The sequence below is a fragment of the Phyllostomus hastatus genome, unplaced genomic scaffold (genome assembly GCF_019186645.2).
Source record: "Phyllostomus hastatus isolate PE091 unplaced genomic scaffold, TTU_PhHast_1.1 phas_contig_64, whole genome shotgun sequence".
NCBI lineage: Eukaryota > Metazoa > Chordata > Mammalia > Chiroptera > Phyllostomidae > Phyllostomus > Phyllostomus hastatus.
The window spans coordinates 10,413,998-10,432,409 of record NW_025333928.1 but is presented as its reverse complement, the minus strand read 5'-3'; the positions used below and the strand labels follow the sequence as shown (position 1 = coordinate 10,432,409).

The 18,412-nt window shown below is 52.1% G+C and overlaps 1 protein-coding gene across 1 annotated transcript in view; it reads right to left on the bottom strand.

The window, feature by feature from the left end:
• The window catches only part of GSG1L (GSG1 like), a 204,015-nt gene that overhangs the window by 21,499 nt on the left and 164,104 nt on the right, over positions 1–18,412 (bottom strand). The window contains exon 5 of the mRNA XM_045849131.1: positions 9,266–9,433. Coding sequence (XP_045705087.1) covers positions 9,266–9,433 — 168 coding nt within the window. The remainder of the gene's footprint in view (positions 1–9,265; positions 9,434–18,412) is intronic.

Here is an 18,412-nt window from a genome sequence, read left to right as displayed (position 1 = left end):
GGTGAGGCCCACGCAGTTGGACCTCGGGCTACATTTGAGAAGCCAGGCCCCGTAGCCGGCTCTGGGCGTGTGGGGGCCTCGCTAGGCTGAGGCCCAGGTGTCCTCCTCCAGCTCGAGGCTGCTGCCCAGCGGACCCAGGTCTGCAGTGCGCTCCCCGCAGTCCCGGCCACAGATGGGCATCACCGAGGAGCCAGCAGTAGTGACAGCATGGACGAGGCCGCCTGGAGCCCTCCCAGCCAACACCCTCCCACCTGCCAGGCCCCCCCAGCTGGCTGATATTCAGGGGAGATAGGGAGTGGCTGTCCTTCCCCACATCCTCCCAGTCCCTTTGACCAGTCCCCACCCCGAGGACTGTTCGGTGCTCTTTGCTTTCCCTTCACAACTAACGGGGTAACCCTGGGAGCTGGGCAGGGCCCTGCGTCTCCGTGCGCCAGCCCTGAGTTCCGCCGCGCTCCCCTGGGGGGAGGCGGAGGTTTCCACAGACCCAGGAGGGAGTGCTGAGACGTGAGCATCGCGGAGAAGTAAGTTCAGGCAGTGAGAGTGAAAACGGACGGGTGTGAGGGAGCTGCTATGGGGTGAGTCTCGGGCGGAATAGGGCGCAGCCGTGGGGACAAAGAACAGGGGGATTTTGCAGCGATCCATTTACAGTGGGGGAAAGGCGGGGTTCAAGAGGACATGGGCAACCAGACAGCCACAGCAGGAGACTGAGGCTCCTCGCCTCGCACTGCCATCACAAGATAGGGGGAAATAAATGGATTTTTAGAAAGGTCCTTTCTTCCTTTTCCCATTTTATGGGTAATATCATCATAATATAAACATTTGGGGAATGAAGAGAAGATAAAGCTACCCACAGTGTGAGCACCCGCCCCCCCCACCCCCGTCTTTGTGTAGCTGGCAGTTTTGTCTCCCGTTTCTCCATACTGGGTTTTAAAAAGAAATGTCTAGATGTTATCACCTTGAGATTATTTGAGAACTGCATGGGTCGGAGATTATTACTTAGAAAAACATTCACTAGCATTAGTGGAGCCCCACCCTCAACAGCCTCCAGGGGGGTCCTAAGGGCCCCAGCACAACATGGAAACCTCCAGCCCTGGTTTCTTTCAAAAGCTCCTTCCACAGCCCACTTGTGGCTACAAGGAGAGTGAGTGGCAAGCAAAGTGGCAGGGATGGGTATGCTTAGGTGTGGCCATGCTCACGTGGCTGGGAAAAGGCTGTGCCAGCCAGGCCGCTGGCAGCCCAGGTGGCTTGATTGACTGGCCAGAGAGATGGCTCAGAATCCAAACTTGGACTCCATATTTGAGGTAAGACCTGAAGGCCCAGCATCAAGGCAGGGAGTGGGGGCACTCCAGGCAGAGAGGGTGGCAGGCCAGAAGCAACGTGGGGCAGGAGAATGACCTGTATGCAGAACTGCAGAAGTGCAGACGGGCGTGGTGTACGGCAGGAACTGGGGTCCACCATGCGGCTAGGCAGTGGCAGTGCCTCAAGAGTGATTTCAAGGAGCTGGACCTTTGTCCTGGAGCTGTGGGAAGTCACCACATTGATGTAAGCAGAAAGAGGGGGTACAGGTGCCTGATCAATTAGCAAAAAGAAGCTATAGCATTCTGGCTGCTGGGGGAGGACAGGTGAGGGGGGCAAAGTCGGGCGTGGGATTGATCACACTGGACACCCAGCAGGATAAAGGGAGTGGAGACCAAGAGAAGTGAACGGACTGTGGAAGTTCGCTGGGTTTGGGGTGAGCTGGACATGGGGGTGTGAGGACCTGCAGATGGCTGGCTGGCGCAAGCAGGACCACCGTGGAAGACACAGAAATAAGACTGGGTTTGGGGACACTGTCATGACTGGGTCCTGGCCATGCTGATTCTTGTTGCCTTTGAGAGTACAAAGTGGAAACGCCAGAGAGGCAGCTGGATTTTGAGTCAGTCATCTGGAGCAGAGTAAGAATGTGGGAATACTGGCACAGTTGTGGCCACCAGGGCTAAGGTCAAACAAGGAGAAAAGAGAGCCCAGAACTGACCCTGGGATCTTGTTCCTGTGGCAGAACAGAGGATCTGGCAGGAGAGGCGCACGCAGGGAGGAGGGAGAGGGTGGGGGTGGGGCTGCTGGGAGATCCGTCCAGGGTGTGGGGGTGGCGGGCGTACTGCACAGGGTCCTGCCGTGAGTGGCAGAGGAAGTGGAGACTAGCCCGCCCCCTTCTGAAAGTTTCCTTACAACCCACAGGGGAGCAGAGCTGGTGAGGACGGGGTCTCTGCACCCTTTCCGCACCAGCCTCAGCTGGTGAGGGCTGGGACCCAGGACAGGGTTGGAGCGGGTACCTACTCCACTTACTCATATCCCAGCTGCTACCAGCCCCCACCCCAACGCACTGGGTGGATGAGAGAGATGAGAGGCCCAGGCCCAATTCCCAGCGCTCCTCTAGCCTTAAATCACACCAAACCACTTTGGTTTTCCTCAGTGCACTTGTTTACTCCCCCTCGGGGCCTTCGCTCACACGATGGCCTGTGCCTGAGAACGCCTTCTCACATACATTGCCCACCTGGCTGGTGAGCTCTGTGCATGTCTTTAAAGACTGGGCTCGAGGGTCTCATCTATGAAAGCATTTCTATGCTCTAACCCCTGGGGTGGGCCTCAGCTCTCTCCCTGGAGTCTCCTCCAGTAGATGCACCACAAACACAGGGCCCTTTGCTGCACTCACCAGCCCCAGAGCCAGCACTCCCACGCCATCCTCACCCCACCTGCCCCAAACCTGTCAGTCTCTGAGGGAGGGAGGTGCTCCCTCTCAGCCTCTGGCCACCCTGCAGGAACTGAGGACCAGTGTGGCCACACCCCCTGCTTTCTCATCACCAGCCAAACACCTTAATTGTTTTAACAAGAAATCTCCTGATATTTAAAACTCAGACAAAATTTGAGATTTTAAGGACTTCCAGCCAAGATAGTGGTGCAGGCAGACATGGCACACCTTTTTGCACACCCACATCAAAACTGCAACTAAAATATAGAACAACCATCACTCAGAACCATCAGAAATTGAGTTGAATGGAAGTCTGACAACTATGAAGTTGACTGAATGGGAGTCTGACAACTACGGAATTAAAGAAACCACATCCATCCAGACTGGTAGGAGGGGTGCAGATGCAGAAGGGGCTGGTCCCACACCCACGTGTGGTGGATATAAATTCAGGAGGGAAGTCTCGGGAGCAAGGAGTCCCAGCCCCACACCAGGCCCCCGAGCCCAGGGTTCCAGTGCCAGGAAGGTAAGTCCCCATAACTTCTGGCTGCAAAAACCAGTGGAGATTGAGCGGGTGGAAGAAACTTCTGAAGCCCCAAGCACTTTCCCTTAAAGAACCCACACACAGACTCACCTACTCAGACTCACTCCCTCTGAGCTCTGGCACTGGGGTAGCAGCTTGAAAGGCACCAATAGCATAAAAGAAGAAACCGAAGTGTCTGTCATCAAGGTGAGCAGAGGCCATTGTCCCTTTCCTAAACCCTCCCCCACAGAGCCTGTAAGCTGGGACCATATCTGAGACTCTACCAACCCGGCTAACACTGCTTGACTCACTTTGGAGATCCCCAGAGACTTTGGAGCACCCAAATTATGGGCCTGCCCAAGCTGCTTTTCCATATGAATGGCTGGTATTGGCTCCTAAATCCTATCAAAGAAGCACCAGTTAGCTTCAGTAAACTCCAGGTCCAGCACTAGCAGCAGCCAGCTTAGATTCACAGCTTGGCTTTGCCTGGGAATCTCCAAACCCAGCACAAGTAGCAGCCATCTCAGACTGTTTTATAACTTAGGCAGGGTGGCCTCAGGGCAAAACACAGGTGGAGGCTGACTTTGGCCTGTACCATCTGGGAAACCCAGGGATCAGTGTAGCCAGTGAACAGCTACCAATCATGTTGGAGCACCACCACCCTGTCCCTGCACAGCTGACCCTTCATGGAGGGCAGAGGTTGGTGGTCAGTGGTCATAGCCAGTCTTTGCAGCTCACTGACCTGGGTAAATCCCTCCCATTGATCTGCCAGCAGCAACCAAGTCTCAACTACAAGAGGAGGGTGTACTAAGCCCACACGAAGGGCGCACCTTGAGTCCCAGCTTGGGTGATAGGGGAGGCTGTGCCACTGAACCCTGTAGGACACCTACTACATTAGGCCATACTACCAAGACAGGGAGTCAAAGCAGCTCTACCTAATACACAGAAACACAAGGAGGCTGGCAAAAGGAGGAGACAAAGAAACATGGCCCAAATTAAAGCATAGATCAAATCTCCAGAAAAAGAGCTAAACAAAATGGAGATAAGAAATCTATCAGATGCAGAGTTCAAAACACTGGTTATAAGGATGCTCAAGGAATTTAGTGAGGACCTCAGCAGCATAAAAAAGATCCAGTCAGAAATGAAGGATACACTAATTGAAATAAAGAACAATTTACAGGAAACTACAGTAGAGTGGGTGAAGCTGAGAATCAAATCAATGATTTGGAATCTAAGGAACCAAAAACAACCAATCAGAACAACAAGAAGAAGGAAGAATTAAAAAATGAGGAAATACAAGCAGCCTCTGGGACAACTTCAAGATGTCCAACATTCGCATCATAGAGGTTCCAGAAGGAGAAGAGAAAGGGCAAGAAATTAGAACTTTATTTGAAAAAAAATAATGAAAGAAAACTTCCTTAATTTGGTGAAGGAAATAGACTTGCAAGTCCAGGAAGCACAGAGAGTCCCAGACAAGATGGGTGCCTAGAGGCCCACTCTAAGACACATCATAATTAGAATGCCAAAGATTAAAGATAAAGAGAGAATCTTAAAAGCAGCAGGAGAAAAGCAGTTAGTTACCTACAAGGGAGTTCCCGTAACAGTCGTCAGCTGATTTGTCAAAGGAAACTTTGCAAGCTAGAAGGGATTGGCAAGAAATATTCAAAGTCATGAAAAGCAGCAACCTACAGCCAAGATTACTCTATCTAGCAGAGCTATCATTTAGAACCAAAGGGCAAATAAAGAGCTTCCCAGACAAGAAAAAACTAAGGGAGTTCATCATCACCAAACCATTATTATGTGAAATGTTAAAGAGACTCATTTAAGAAAAAGAAGATCAAAACTATAAACAATAAAATGGCAAAAAATACATGGCTATCAACAATTAAATCTAAAAAACAAACTAAGCAAACAAGAAGGACAGAGACAGAGTCACAGATACAGAGAGCATTTTGATGGCTGCTAGATGGGAGGGGGTTGTGGGGAACGAGTGAAGAGGTGAGGGAATTAAGAAGTAAAACTAAATAATCACCAAATAGCCATGGGGATGCACAGTACAGTATAGGAAATGGAGTAGCCAAAGGACTTACATGCATGAACCATGGACATGAATAAAGGTGGGGCCACTGCCTGAAGGAGTGGGGTCTGCTGGGTAGAGAGGGGCAAAGGGGGAAAAATCAGGACAACTGTAATAGCATAATCAATAAAGTATAACAAAAATTAAAAAGGAATCTTAAAAGCACCATGGGGTACAGACAAAGCACATCTCCAGGTAGGATTCTCCGAGGGCCCCAGTATGCACCCGCACTGGGCCCTTCACTGGGTGGGCAGTGCGTCCTCCTGGCACAGAGGGCAGTTTCCGGCTGGGATGGGGGAGGGGGTGAGGACGCTGGCTTTGTGCACGAAACTTAATTGTATCATCTCACGTAATCCTTACAACAAAGCTTTGAGAAAAAACACCGGCCTTTATAACTTAGGGCCGTTTTCCTAACAGGAAAACTGAGGTCCGGAGCAGGGAAGCGACTCACTGGGGCACTCGCAACCAGGGAACCACGGCAACCCCAGCCCTAGTCTGGGTCTTCACGGCTCCCGCACGCAGTGGGCACAGACAGGTAAGGCCTCAAGCAGTGCTGGCCGCAGAAGGCACTGTACAGTCTGCAGTACCACTAGTAACACCATCATTAAGAATAACTTATTGAGCCCTGGGGTTCCAGGGACCGGGGACCGAGTGGAAACTGCAAAGGGCAAGCTCTCAAGGCTTGCACATGGGAGGAGGCAGATGCAAACAAGAAAGCAAATGAATTAACGAGGAAGTTCAGAGAAGTGCATGCTGCCCAGCAAGTGAGGTGACCGGAGCGGCCTGAGGGAGCAGGAGCTGCTCTCCTGCCCAGCCTTTCGCTCCGCACCCCCACTCCCTGCAGCCTTCCCTTGGGAGGCGGGGTGTGTGTTCAGTGGGGCTGAATCCCCTGCCACTGGGAGTCCAGCCCAACAGGCCTCCTTTTCTTCCCCACATTGTTAAAGCAGGTCTGTTGTCAGCCTTCCTGAAAGCCCGATCCGCAAATCCTTACCTTTCATTCAGCGACTCCCGCTCATGCCCTCCCAGTCCTCCCCTCCCAACCCTCTCCTTCTGAGGTGCCATTAAGATGCCCTCCTTGGGGACAACGCACAGCGTTTAATTCCAGAAGTTTCTTCTGGCAAGTGAGGTGGTTCATCAGGAGGTGTAGGCTCCCTCCACCCCAACCCCACGTGTGTGCACACTAGCCCCACACACGTGCACACATGCACCTTTCTTCCACACACCGCCACATCCCAGAGCCCCTAGAAACCTCTCAGAGTCTGCCCACCTGCTCCTCAGACCTGCAATGGGCTCACTCCTGCACAGAAAACTCAGACAGGACCCTGGTGGGGTGGGGCAGCGGTACTTCACCTGCTCTGGTGCTGAGAGCCCCAGCAGACCCCCCTCGGTGCTGGGCAGGGTCTGCCGATCAGTCCTGGGCAGCCACACATCACGGTGACTGACCTGGTTCGAATCCCAGCTCTTGCACTTACCAGCTGTGTGACCTTGGGCAAGTCCCTTCACCTTTCTGTGCCTTGATTTTGCAACTATAAAATGGGATACAATAATACCTGCTACCTCACAGAGCTGCTGTAGAATTAACATCCAAAGCATTTAGAGGAGTGGCCGGCACAGGGCGAGCACCACAGAAGTGTCAGCTGTGGTTATTAATGTGACTATTAAAACCCTAATAACTAAAATACCGTCTCCACCTCATCCTGGACTAACCATTCCCGAGCTTTACACTTCACATCAGTAGCAGAAGGGACAGGAATTCACACACACAAAACCCTCTCCATGTGCCCGGTACCACCCAGCACATCACCTGCCTTATCATGTTTGAGCCTTCGCAGCAGCCAAGAGCTCTGGCTCTCCCACCGTGGGTCAGAGGAAACCAGCCCCAAGGGGCTTCATGCCTGCCCCGAGTCACACAGCAGCAAAGTCACAGAACTGGAAAACTCACTGAGGTGGGGGCCTCCAAACCCCTGCTCTTTCTACAGCACCCCTGTCCCCCAAGGGCAGGAAAGACGGGCAGATGAGACTGGGGGTCTCCTCCCTGTGTCCCTGGCTGTGGCTGGGGGATGCTGGCCCCTGTGGGACCCCAGCCCTGCTTCTGGGTCACCTGCACACCTGTGCAGAGATCAGTCTGTATGCTCCAAGCGCTTTGTAGGGAAGGCACACACACACACACACACACACACACACACACAACAGAGGAAGAGGGAAAGAAAAAATTAGAGCAGCCCAGTTAAGCCAAAATGCTCTCCTCGGAGAAGAAGGGAAGTAATTTGATGAAACTCTGCACAATGTTCAAGTTGTGAATGTGCACACTGATATCCGGGACTGCGTGCTGGGGGGCCCTCTCTCCCGCGTCCCGGGGACCATTAGAACTGGGGCACCGGCACACAGCAGCTTCTTCATATGAAGCTGTCTTGTTTTCTGCCTTGGCAAAACAAGGCTGCCCACGGATGTCCCACGATCTCCACAGCCAAGGGGAAAACTGGTGCAGTGTTATTGGGATGGTTTCAGTCATCGGGCTGTTTATACAACTTCTGTAAACATTTCCTGAGTGACTGCCATGGGCCCCCGGCTATGCCAGTCATCGCCTCCTTCCCACTGAACATGCTGTGGCCACAGCTGTGGGTGAGGCAGGCCCACATGCCAGGGTAGCCTGGCCGCCCTGGCCGCAGCTGACTGGCCTGGGTCTGAACCTGACCTGGGACTTTGGCGTGGGAGTGTGGGGATGCTGAATCTGCCTGACGATGGTGGGGGTTGAGCTGAAAGGGCATGAGCGAGTCAGGGCTGAGGTCTCCAAAGAGAGGAATTCAGCTGATCACACAGGGAAAATTCAGTGAGCATCTATTAGGAACTTGGCCCAGTTCTAGGTGCTTAGAATACAGTGACAACACAGCAAAGCCCTTCTATCATGGAGCTCACAGTCCATGAACTATCAAACAGATAAATATATAGAATAATGTTAGATTATATACGTGCTATGAAAAAAATAGCAATGGGTTAAAGAGTGACGAGGACAGGGTGTGTGGGGGTATGCAAATTGAGACCAACTGATTTAGGAAGACCTCACTGAGCAGAGACCTGAGTGAGCCAGCCAGGTGAGTATTCAGCAGGCGTACAGCAGCTGCAAAGGGCCTGAGGTGGGTCTGAGCTTGCAGCGTTCCAGAAACAGAAAGGAGGCCCACGTGGCAGAGGAGAGACCCTGGCGTCAGAGAGGGGCCCCTGTGTGGCCCCCACCACGGGACTCCTGGGACCGAAACCCTCCCACGTGCCCCACGGACAGTCCAGCTCCCCAACACTGCCCAGCTTCCCAGCCTCCTCCCCCTTTTCCTCCTCAGACTCCATCTGAGGACCTTGCACTTTTCTGCCACTGAAGGTCATTACTGCAAGTCCAATTACTCCCCCAGAAGCCGATTGTGTAATAAGGATTTGGGCAAGGTAGTGTATTTGGGAGATGGTCCCAGGAAATATGCTAACCACCTGCCTGTCTGCCCTCCCGCCCACCCATCACCCATCCAGTCAGGCGTCCGTGCACCTGCCATCCATCCACGCACTCATGCTTCCACGTGCCCAATTTGGCCCCTGACCTCGAGGAGCCCTCCTCTAGCAGCCATCACCAGCCCCACAGCCGGGTCTTCTTGTCAGTCAGTGCCGTGACAGAGCCGAGATGGAAACCTTGGTTCAGCCTTTGTATAGCCCTGCCTTGGTTCGAAGAAGACAGGGGTCAAACAGCAAACACTCCACCTTGATTCCCTTCCTGGCTTCTCATTCTCTGATTACTTAAGCTCCAGTCAGCCACAGGCCCCATAAAACATTAAAATGTCCCAGATATTCCAACATAGTGGAGTCCAAACCCTGCCTCACCCAACCTGGCCCTTCCACCCCACATCCCCGCCCCCGCAGAACACTTCTGTGGGCAGCCAGAGGTGACCCCATGTGCACTGACCTGTCCCGGAAGTACTTGATGGCCTCAGGGTCCATGAAGGTCGGCTCCTCGCGGTAGCCCTGCTCGAAGACCTTGCGCTTGTGCCGGAACTCAATGACCGTCTTGGTGTAGGAGTTGAGCGTGGTGACCGAGGCTGCCATGCAGCAGGTGAAGGAGCCCCAGGCCAGGCTGCCGGAAGACCAGGAGAGAGGTGCCAGTGAGGGTGGGGACAGGGAGCCCCACCCACCACACATCCATGCACCCTCCTTGGCGGCCTCTTCTGGGCCAGACCTAAGCAGGTGCCACCATACAGAAGAATCAGACTTGGTCCCTGCACCCCTCAGGTCCAGTGTGGGAGACGGCATCATCTGTACATTGTGGTGCAGATATGCTGGAGTTTGTTATCAGGAGGCAGAAAGAGAGCGGCTCGTTCCATCCAAGGGGCCTGACTACAGGGAGGGCCGCCGCCCTGCAACTGTGCTTGTGCGGGTCTGGGAGGCTGAGGGAGGGTTGGCCCGGGGGAAGGGCGTCCCAGGGAGAGGGCAGAGCATGTGCAAAGGCATGGAGGCATGAGGCGTAGGGAACATTCCACAAACTGCAGGGGATTTGGGGTGCTGGAGTAAGGGAATGTGAGGAGATTAGTGGAAGCTGGTGGTGAGAAAAGATGGGAACCAGAGCCCTAAAAGCTGATTTTCTGTGGGAGTTAAGGTATCTTTGTTCCCGTGTGACCTTGGACAAGAGGCCTAACCTCTCTGCCTCATACTCCTCACATCCATTTTAATGGGCGGAACGATAGCTCCACCTCACAGGTTTGTTTCCTGGATTAAAGGAGGTGAATAGGGCCTGGTACCCAGCCGGCGTTCCAGAAAGGTTTGCTGTCATTACTATCACCACAGCCATCAACATTTTTACTCCCCACTTCTATCTGACTCGGTTTCCAAGGTCTCCCTCCGAGAGATTAAATTATAATGACCTTCGTGGCTCCACACTTCCTCCTGGCCCAGCTGGGGGCCGCTAGCTGCCCTTGCCTGAAGTGCTGCTGGGCGGCCGGAGCCCGAGAACCGGTCCTACCCAGATCAGGGAGGAAGGGAAGGTGGCGTGGGGCTGGAGCCTAAGCTGGCCGGAGCCCACTCTAGAAAGGGCCTCCCGCCTGGTTCTTCTGAGCAGGACCGTGCGGTACCATTCATAACCAGGGGTGCCGTACCTGCCTTGCCCTGCTCACACCCGGTCTGGTTGCTGGGTTCCTGTTCCCCAGTCTCTACCTTAATGACTGGTTTCCTCCAAATGAAGGGCTCGGTTTTGTTGTTGGCAACCCTGCACCGCCCCTGAGCCCCCAGCCTCCCCCTCCACCAACCCGTAAGGTCTCTCAGCACCGCTGCCCCCGCACTCCTGGGAGTGAGTGCAGTGCACCCCGCACCCCCCACCGGGCCTCTGCTCGGTCAGCCTCAGGCCCCCGGAGCACAGCATGGGGAAGTCTGAGGACCAGCCTTCCTCCCAGGCATCCCCAGTCATCATCCATCGCTTACTGCCTAGCCCATTAAAAGAGTTCCCTGTTCTTTCACGATAAGGAGCTAATTCACCTAGATCTTCCGGAAGCTCTGACTATCTGCAGTAGGCAGCTGCAGGGCATCAGCCTGGCCCCTCTAAGAACTGCCCTGTCCACCAAAGGGTCCGGTAGGTGACTCCACCTGCTGTTCATAGATGATTGGATAAGGGCTGAATGTCTGACCCAAGCTAGTTTAATCAGATTATCCTTCCTCTGAGCAATGAAGTTTAAGATTCTAGTTCAGTCTGGGATGTCTGTTTGAGCTAGAGTGATGGAATTGAGAACCTGAGGGCAGAGAATGGAGAAGCAGACTTTTTTTCTGGGATTCCCCGAGTAGTTGGTTTTGTCAGACCCACATCCCCTCCATTAACAGATCCTTCCTCCCCTCCTCTCGGGCCTCGGCATTTGTGTGGGGCTGACCTCACCCCCAGCCTTAGGGAGTGAGCACACAGCCTAGGCCTGGCCAATGGGAGTGTCGCTTCTCTTTGGCCACAGTGATTGGTTCAGGATGGGCACGTGACACCGAAGTTAAGCTATTGAGACTCAACCCCAAGACTTTTGCAAAAGTTATCAGGAAACAGGGCTCTCTTTTCATCCCCAGTGGGAGCCAGGAGCCTCTGGGGACTGTGTTACCACCAGTGCAGCCGAGAGAGAAGCTGACTCAAGAGAAAGGAGCTAGACCCCTGAGCTGAAGCCATTACCCTTGGGCTTTTCCGTTGTGAGAACCCAGCTTCCTTTTTCGGATTTTTTTCCTTAAGCCCGTTTGAACTGGGTTTCTATCATTGGCAATCAAAGTTCTTATACAAGTACTTTCTATAAATTCTCTCTTTTTGCATAAGTTACTTCTACAGTGAATTTCTAGTCTCTACGACCAAGGATCTTACCCTGTGACCAGGTCCAACTCCAACTCTGATGGCCCAGCCACAGGGCAAGCATCGCGCCCCACCGCCTTTCCCCACGGCCCTCATCGCTCCTTGGGATTCTCTTACGTGCTATTCCTTATTTTTAAATCAGACTTTTCATGTCGAGATAATTACAGATGCAAACGTTGTCAGAAATGATATAGAGAGACCCTGTACCTGTACCCAGTTTCCCCCAACGGTGGCATCTGGCAAATGCACACAACCGGGACCCTGACCCGGGTGCTGTCCAGACACGTTTCCATCTGTCACCGTCACTGCAGCAACCCCTCCAGCCGCCATTTTACAGCCACACCCACTCTCCTCCCAACCTTTGGCAACCACTTTTGTGATTTTTGTCATTTCAAGAATATTCTAGAACTGGACTCACACAGCATGCATGTTTGGGATTGGCTTTTTCACTCAAAATAATTCTCTGGAGAGTTATCCAAGTTGCGCGCACTAACAGCACATTCCTTATCCTGCCGGGTTGGGTTCCTGCCAGGAATGTACGTGTTCCTCCATGTTCTGGCCAGCATTTGGTATTGTCGTTATTTTTTAATTTTAGCTATTCTGAGAGACATGTAGTGATACCTTGTTGTGGCTTTCCCTGCATGTCCCTAATGGCTAATGGTGTTGAGCATCTTTTCATTGGCTTCTGTGCCTGTGCTGTCTCGGACCACGTGTCTGCTCATGCTGTTTGGCTGCTCTGCTGCTGCTGGTGTTTGCTGTTGAGTTCTAAGTGTCTCTATATACCCTCGATAGTAGGCCTTTGTCAGACATGTGGTTAACAAATATTTTATTTCAGTCTGAAGCTTGTCTATTCAACCTCTTGAAAAGGTCTTTCACAGAGCAAAAGTTTTTAATTTTGATTAGATCCAATTTATCAATTTTTATGATGCTTTTGATATCAAGTCCAAGAACTCTGTTTAGGCCTAGATCCCAAAGATTTTCTCCTATTGTTTAAACATTTTTTACAGGTTTACATTGTATATTTAGGACCATGATTCATCTTGAGTTAAATTTTATGTAGGGTATGAAATTCAGATCAAGATTGATTTTTTTTTTTTTTGCCTATGAATGTCTAATATCTCTAGCACCATTTGTTGAAAAGGATCAACAAATGGTCTTTCCTGGCTCTACTGAATGGATTTGCATTTTTGTCAAAAACCAGTTGATCCTTGGTCGGTATGGTCCAGTTGGTTTGAGCACCATCCTGTAACTGAAAGGTCGTGGGTTCAGTTCCCAGTCAGGGCACCCAAACCCAGTCTAAGCTGTGGGTTTGATCACCGGTCAGGGTGGGTACTGAAGGCAACCAATCAGTATTTCTCTCACATCAATGTTTCTCTTTCTGTCTTTCCCTTCCTCTCTCTCTAAAAGCAATGAAAAATGTTCTCAAGTGAGAATAAAAATAATAATAAATTTTTAAACACCAGTTGGGCATATTTGTGTGGGTCTATTTCTGGGTTCTTTATCCTGGTCCATTGATCTGGGTGGCCACGCCTCCACCGGCATCGCGCAGTCTGAGCACTGTAGCTGCGCAATAAGTCTTGAAATCGAGAACATTGATTTCTTCCACTTTATTCTTCTTTTTCAAAATTGTTTTTAGCTATTTCAGTTCCTTTGCCACTCCTAATAAGTTTTATAATAATATTGTCTGTATCTGTAAGAAATTACCCTGGCATTTAATAGGAACCACATTGAACCCGTACACCAGCTTGAGGAGAACCGACACCTTCCCCGCCAACACGGCACACTCCCCGTTCACGCAGCCCTTGGTTTCTCTCACTGGCACTTTGTGGCTTGCAGCCTGCACATCCCGGAGATGTTTGGCTAGATTTATGACCAAGTATTTTGCTTTCTTCAGTGTAAATGGTATTGCATTTTTACTTTCACCCAACTGTTCATTGCTAGTTATAGAAATAAGATTGATTTCTGTGTTTTTATCTTGTGTCCTGAGACCATACTAAATTCGTTTATCAGGTCTAGGCATTTTTTATGTGTAGGTTTCCTGGAGTTTTCTGCATAGTCAACCGTGTTACCTACAAATAGGCATAATTGACCTCTTCCTTTCTAATCTGTATGCCTTTTATTTACTTCTTGTGCCTCATGGCACCAGCAAGAACCTGCAACGCCAACTCTGGGGAGTGCGGGTGTTGCCCCAGCACTAGAGAGAAGGCACAATCTTCCACCCATCGAGTATGATGTTAGTTGTACATGTTTAGGTAGATGTTCTTTATCAAATCTAAAAAGGTCCCCTCTATTTTTAGTTTTCAGACAGTTGTATTTAATCATGGATGGATGTTGAATTTTGTCAAATATTTTTTCAGCATTGATTGATACGATCATGTGATTTTCCCTTATGTCCCTTTGTACTCCCCCATTAATAACAGCACTGCCCTAGGTATTTCCTCTGTGTTCCTTAGAACTGTACCAGACTGCGTTACAATCTGTGTTTCAGGCATCAAGGACGATTTAGAAAATGCAAGGGAAAAGTAACATTTTCTTTCTTCTTTCCTGCTGTTCCAAGATTGCTTCTTTTTAAAAGGTTTTTTTTTTTTTTCTGTTTAGAGACTTTCCTTTAACCCTTCGTTTAGGGTGAGTCTGCTGGCAACACATTTTTTAAGGTTTTCCTTCATCTGAGAATGTCTAGATTTCCCCTTGCCTTTCTCGGAGGATATTTTTGCCAGAAATAGAATACCAAATTGACAGTTTTTTTCTCTCGGCACCTGAGATGTGCCACGCCCCTTCCTCTAGCCTCCCTTGTTCCCGATGCAAAATCTATTGTCATTCAAGTTGGTTACCCCATTGTTAGGGTATTGTTTCTCTCTTACTGATTTCAATATTTTCCCTTTCACTTTAATCTCTAAAAGTTTGACCAAGATGTGTCTGGTATGGATTTCTTCAGGTTTATACTGTTTGAAGATTTACTCTACTTCTTAATTCTGTAGCTTTATGTCTTTTAGCAAATTTGGGAAGTTTTCAGCCATTATTCATTTGAGTGTTTTGTTGTCCTCTCCTTCTGGAACACCACTGATACATCTTTTGTTATAGCCCCAGAGGCCCTGAGGTTCTTTTCACACACCCAGGTGGACAGGTTTTTGACTACTGTTGGGGGGGGGGCGGGAGTTCTGGACCCTGTGGGCCTCTGTAGACACCACCCTGGATGGAAGGGGCAGGAGGGCCTCTCGGGTGCTCTCCCAGTTGCCTCTAAGGGTCCCACAGGGAGCGATATGGCCTCCTCACCACTGGGCAGTGTTGAGAATCCTAAGTTTCCACTACCCCTCTGACACCACCCAAATAGGGAGGGGGAGGGGCACCCGTGCAAGGCGTGGTTTGCAGACCTTGGGGCCAGAACACCTGCTGGTGTTTGCAGCTTGCACTTTGGAGATGGTGCAGTGGGGGACGTGGGTGGTGGGCCTGGTTTTTGGAGCCAAGAGCGGAACAGACCCTGCTGGGAGGAAAGGGGAGGGTTGTGAGGGCGGGGTATGTGGCTGCCGACCACTGTATATCCTCTCTGCAGGGCAGGGGGCGCTGGGTGAGCAGATTCAGAGACACACGGAAGCCACCCTGAAATCTACCCCAGGGCCTGAAATTTAGCTCAGCGGGAAGACTAACTGGTCACTGAGGGTACCGGCCCTAGTTCACCTGTGAGCCAGGCTGGCGTGGAATCATTGGGCAGAATACCAGAAATGGCCAGGCCACCCTTGGTGCCCAAAGGCTGACGGGACCGGGAGCTGATGACAGCAGATTCTGGGACCCAGTTCGTCCCTCCATGGCTGGCAGGGCACCCTTGGGCAGCCACGTCTCTCCTTCCCTGCCTTGGTCCTAGAGAAAAGGAGGCCAAGAACCACCGGCCTCAGGGAAGATGAGAAAGAGCCAGAGCTTCCTGCTGACCACATAGCTGCTTAGTGGTGACACAAGCAAGTACACCCTTCCCTGTGGCTCTTTGGAGCCAATGATGTCCTAAGGTCACATCAGCAAACACCCTCCTACCACCTTCCTCCTCCAAGGATCAATGTGCTGAAATGCTGGCTAAGCCCTGAGAGAGGGCAGGGTAGCCTGAGGTCCCCAGAGAGGGAAGGGGTGGGCCTGCTGTTTTCACAAGGTTGTGGAGACTGGAAACTGGGGGAGGGGTAAGGGAGAGGGTAGCAGTGAAGCCACCGCACTCCACAAGGATGGCGCTTCGAGAGCAGCAGAGAGGCACCACTGTCCTGGGACCGGGCCCAACTCGCTACTCTGATGCTATGTGGCCTGTGCCAAATTGTTTCAGCTCTCTGGGCTTCTAGCTCTGACATGCCACCACTTCACAATGGCCCACTACCCTCCGTGTGCAGAGTGAGAGCTCAGGGTTTCACTGTGTGTGCAGTGGTAAGAGGGGCCCTTTGCCATCTCCATTCTGATCACATGCAAAACAAAAGTACTGAGTGACTAGTTTCCACTCTGTCATCACCAGGAAAACTGACACACTGACATTCCAAGCAGGGGTCACGGACTCAGATTTCTGCAGGGTGACTGAGTGAGGAAAGTACGAGTAAGCATAAGGCAATAGGGAGTGGTGGGGACTGGGGTGAACTGGAGAGCATACACCCCATCTGAATGGGCAACTGCTACTCAGCTATCCCCACCTAAACTCAGCTGTCCCTGCCTGCTGCCAGGTGGCAATGCCAGTTAGGTAGGGACGTATTTTCTAAAGGTCAAGAGAAGCCAGAGACCTGAATTTATATTTTTAAATACATTTTATTTATTGATTTTTAGAGAGAGGGCAAGGGAAGGAGGAAAAGAGAGAGAAACATTAGTGTGTGGTTGCCTCTCGAGTGACCCCTACTGGGGACCTGGCCTGCAACCCAGGCCTGTGCCCTGACTGTGAATCGAACTGGCGACACTTTGGTTCACAAGCTGGCACTCAGTACACTGAGTCACACCAGTCAGGGCAGAGACCTGAATCTTTGTGCAAAATGTTTACCTTTTTAGATGTTAAAAACAAATGTGAACTTTTAAATAACACTATGGCAGGCCAAGCAAAACATCTGCAGACTGGGTTCAGCCCTGGGCTGCTTGCAATTTGCAGCCTGAGGCTAATTGTGTGACCTGGGCCTCCGCCCTTTCTGAGGCTGTGCACTCGTCCCACCGGTGGGAGTGGTGACTCCTGGGGGGTCAGTGGCAGGACTGTACACTTTGTAAAGGCCCTCCCACTGGGCCTGGCACAAAGTAGGTGGCACAGACCTTAGTTTTACCCCTCACCCCACCCGGGGGCTTGCCTTGGCATGGTCACAAGCAGACCTGGAGAGAGCTGCATCACAGCTGGAAAAGGGGCAGCAGGAGGGCTGGAGGGCCTGGGACTGGGGCGAGGGTGGGGTCCCAAAGCTCAGGCAGGGCCAAAGGAGGGGTGGGGGAGCGAGGGGAGGTTGCAGCCGGGGCTGGAGCCTAACAAAACACTAAGGTTCTGGGAACAAGCGTGAGCAGCAAGGTGAGGCTGGGGGTGGGGAGCGGCGACGAGGCTGGGTGTCATCCTCTTGGACATCTGGGTCGTGCGCCTCTCAGCAAGCAAGAGTGGCATTACTGAAAGCCCCAGGTCATTATCGCCATTTATCATCACTGCCACTTGTCGAGCACTTACTGTGCACAAGCACATTAGGAGCTTGGTCCCACACAGTCCTGCCATAGCCCCACTAACCGTGCACTACTGTGATCCCTGCTCTAGACGTGAGGAAGCCGAGGCCCAAAGAGGAGGGGCTGCTTGCCCTGAATGGCAACCGTCACGGAGCAGACCCTCCGCTCTGGGCACCGCCGGCGCTACTTCCCGTGGCCTTCGTGGCAGCTGGCCTCTGAAGGCCCCGTGAGCCACCACTGCTGGGGCTGACATTGTTCGTGCAGCCGCTTCTCCTCGAATCTGCCCCATCGCTTGCTCTGGAGCGAGAGAAGGCAGCAGAAGTGACGCTGTGTGACTTCTGAGGCAAGGATATAAAATAGACTTGCAGCTTCTTCATGGGTCTCTGGGAAGGCTTGCTCCCACAGGGACCCTGGCACCGTGCTGGAGAAGCCGCTCCCGCCGAGAGCCCCAGCTGGGCCCCCGCGCCAGCCGCACTGCCAGGGGCCGTCTGGACGCCCCGCCCGGCCGACGCTGGCATCTGACTCAGGCGTCGTGGAAGGCCCCAAGCCAGGACCACCAGCTGCGTGCAGTCAACCCACTGAACCGTAAGAGATAATCGTAAGTTTTTATTTCACACCACTAAATTTTGGAGTGATGTGTTACACACCAGCAGAGAACTGGATCACCACCCACAAGTGTGGTGGAAACTCAGGCTGTCCTCCCATTGCAGCCGGGGCACTGAGGCACAGGGAGGGTGAGCGACCTGACCCAACTGGGTTGGGTCAGACTCCCAGCCAGGGAATGGCCACCTTCCTGAGCAGCTGTCCCTCCAGGAAGCTGGTGCCCCGCCTCCTGAGCTCCTGCAGCCTGTTCTTCCTGCTGGGAGACAGAGGCTGGTGCTGTCTTGCCTTGGAGCTGGCCTCCTCTCTGGGGCCTGGGGCTCTGGGGCCAGAATGTTGACAAATGGCCTCACACATATTAAACAAGAGAGATGACACTGCTCAACCCTGGCGAGGCCCCAGATGCGAGGGATGAAAAATGGGGCTGATCTATCTTGCACGCCTCAGTGACAAGGAGAAATGGATCAGCCCTAACAGGGGCTACACATTGGGCCTCAGTCTTAAATAAGT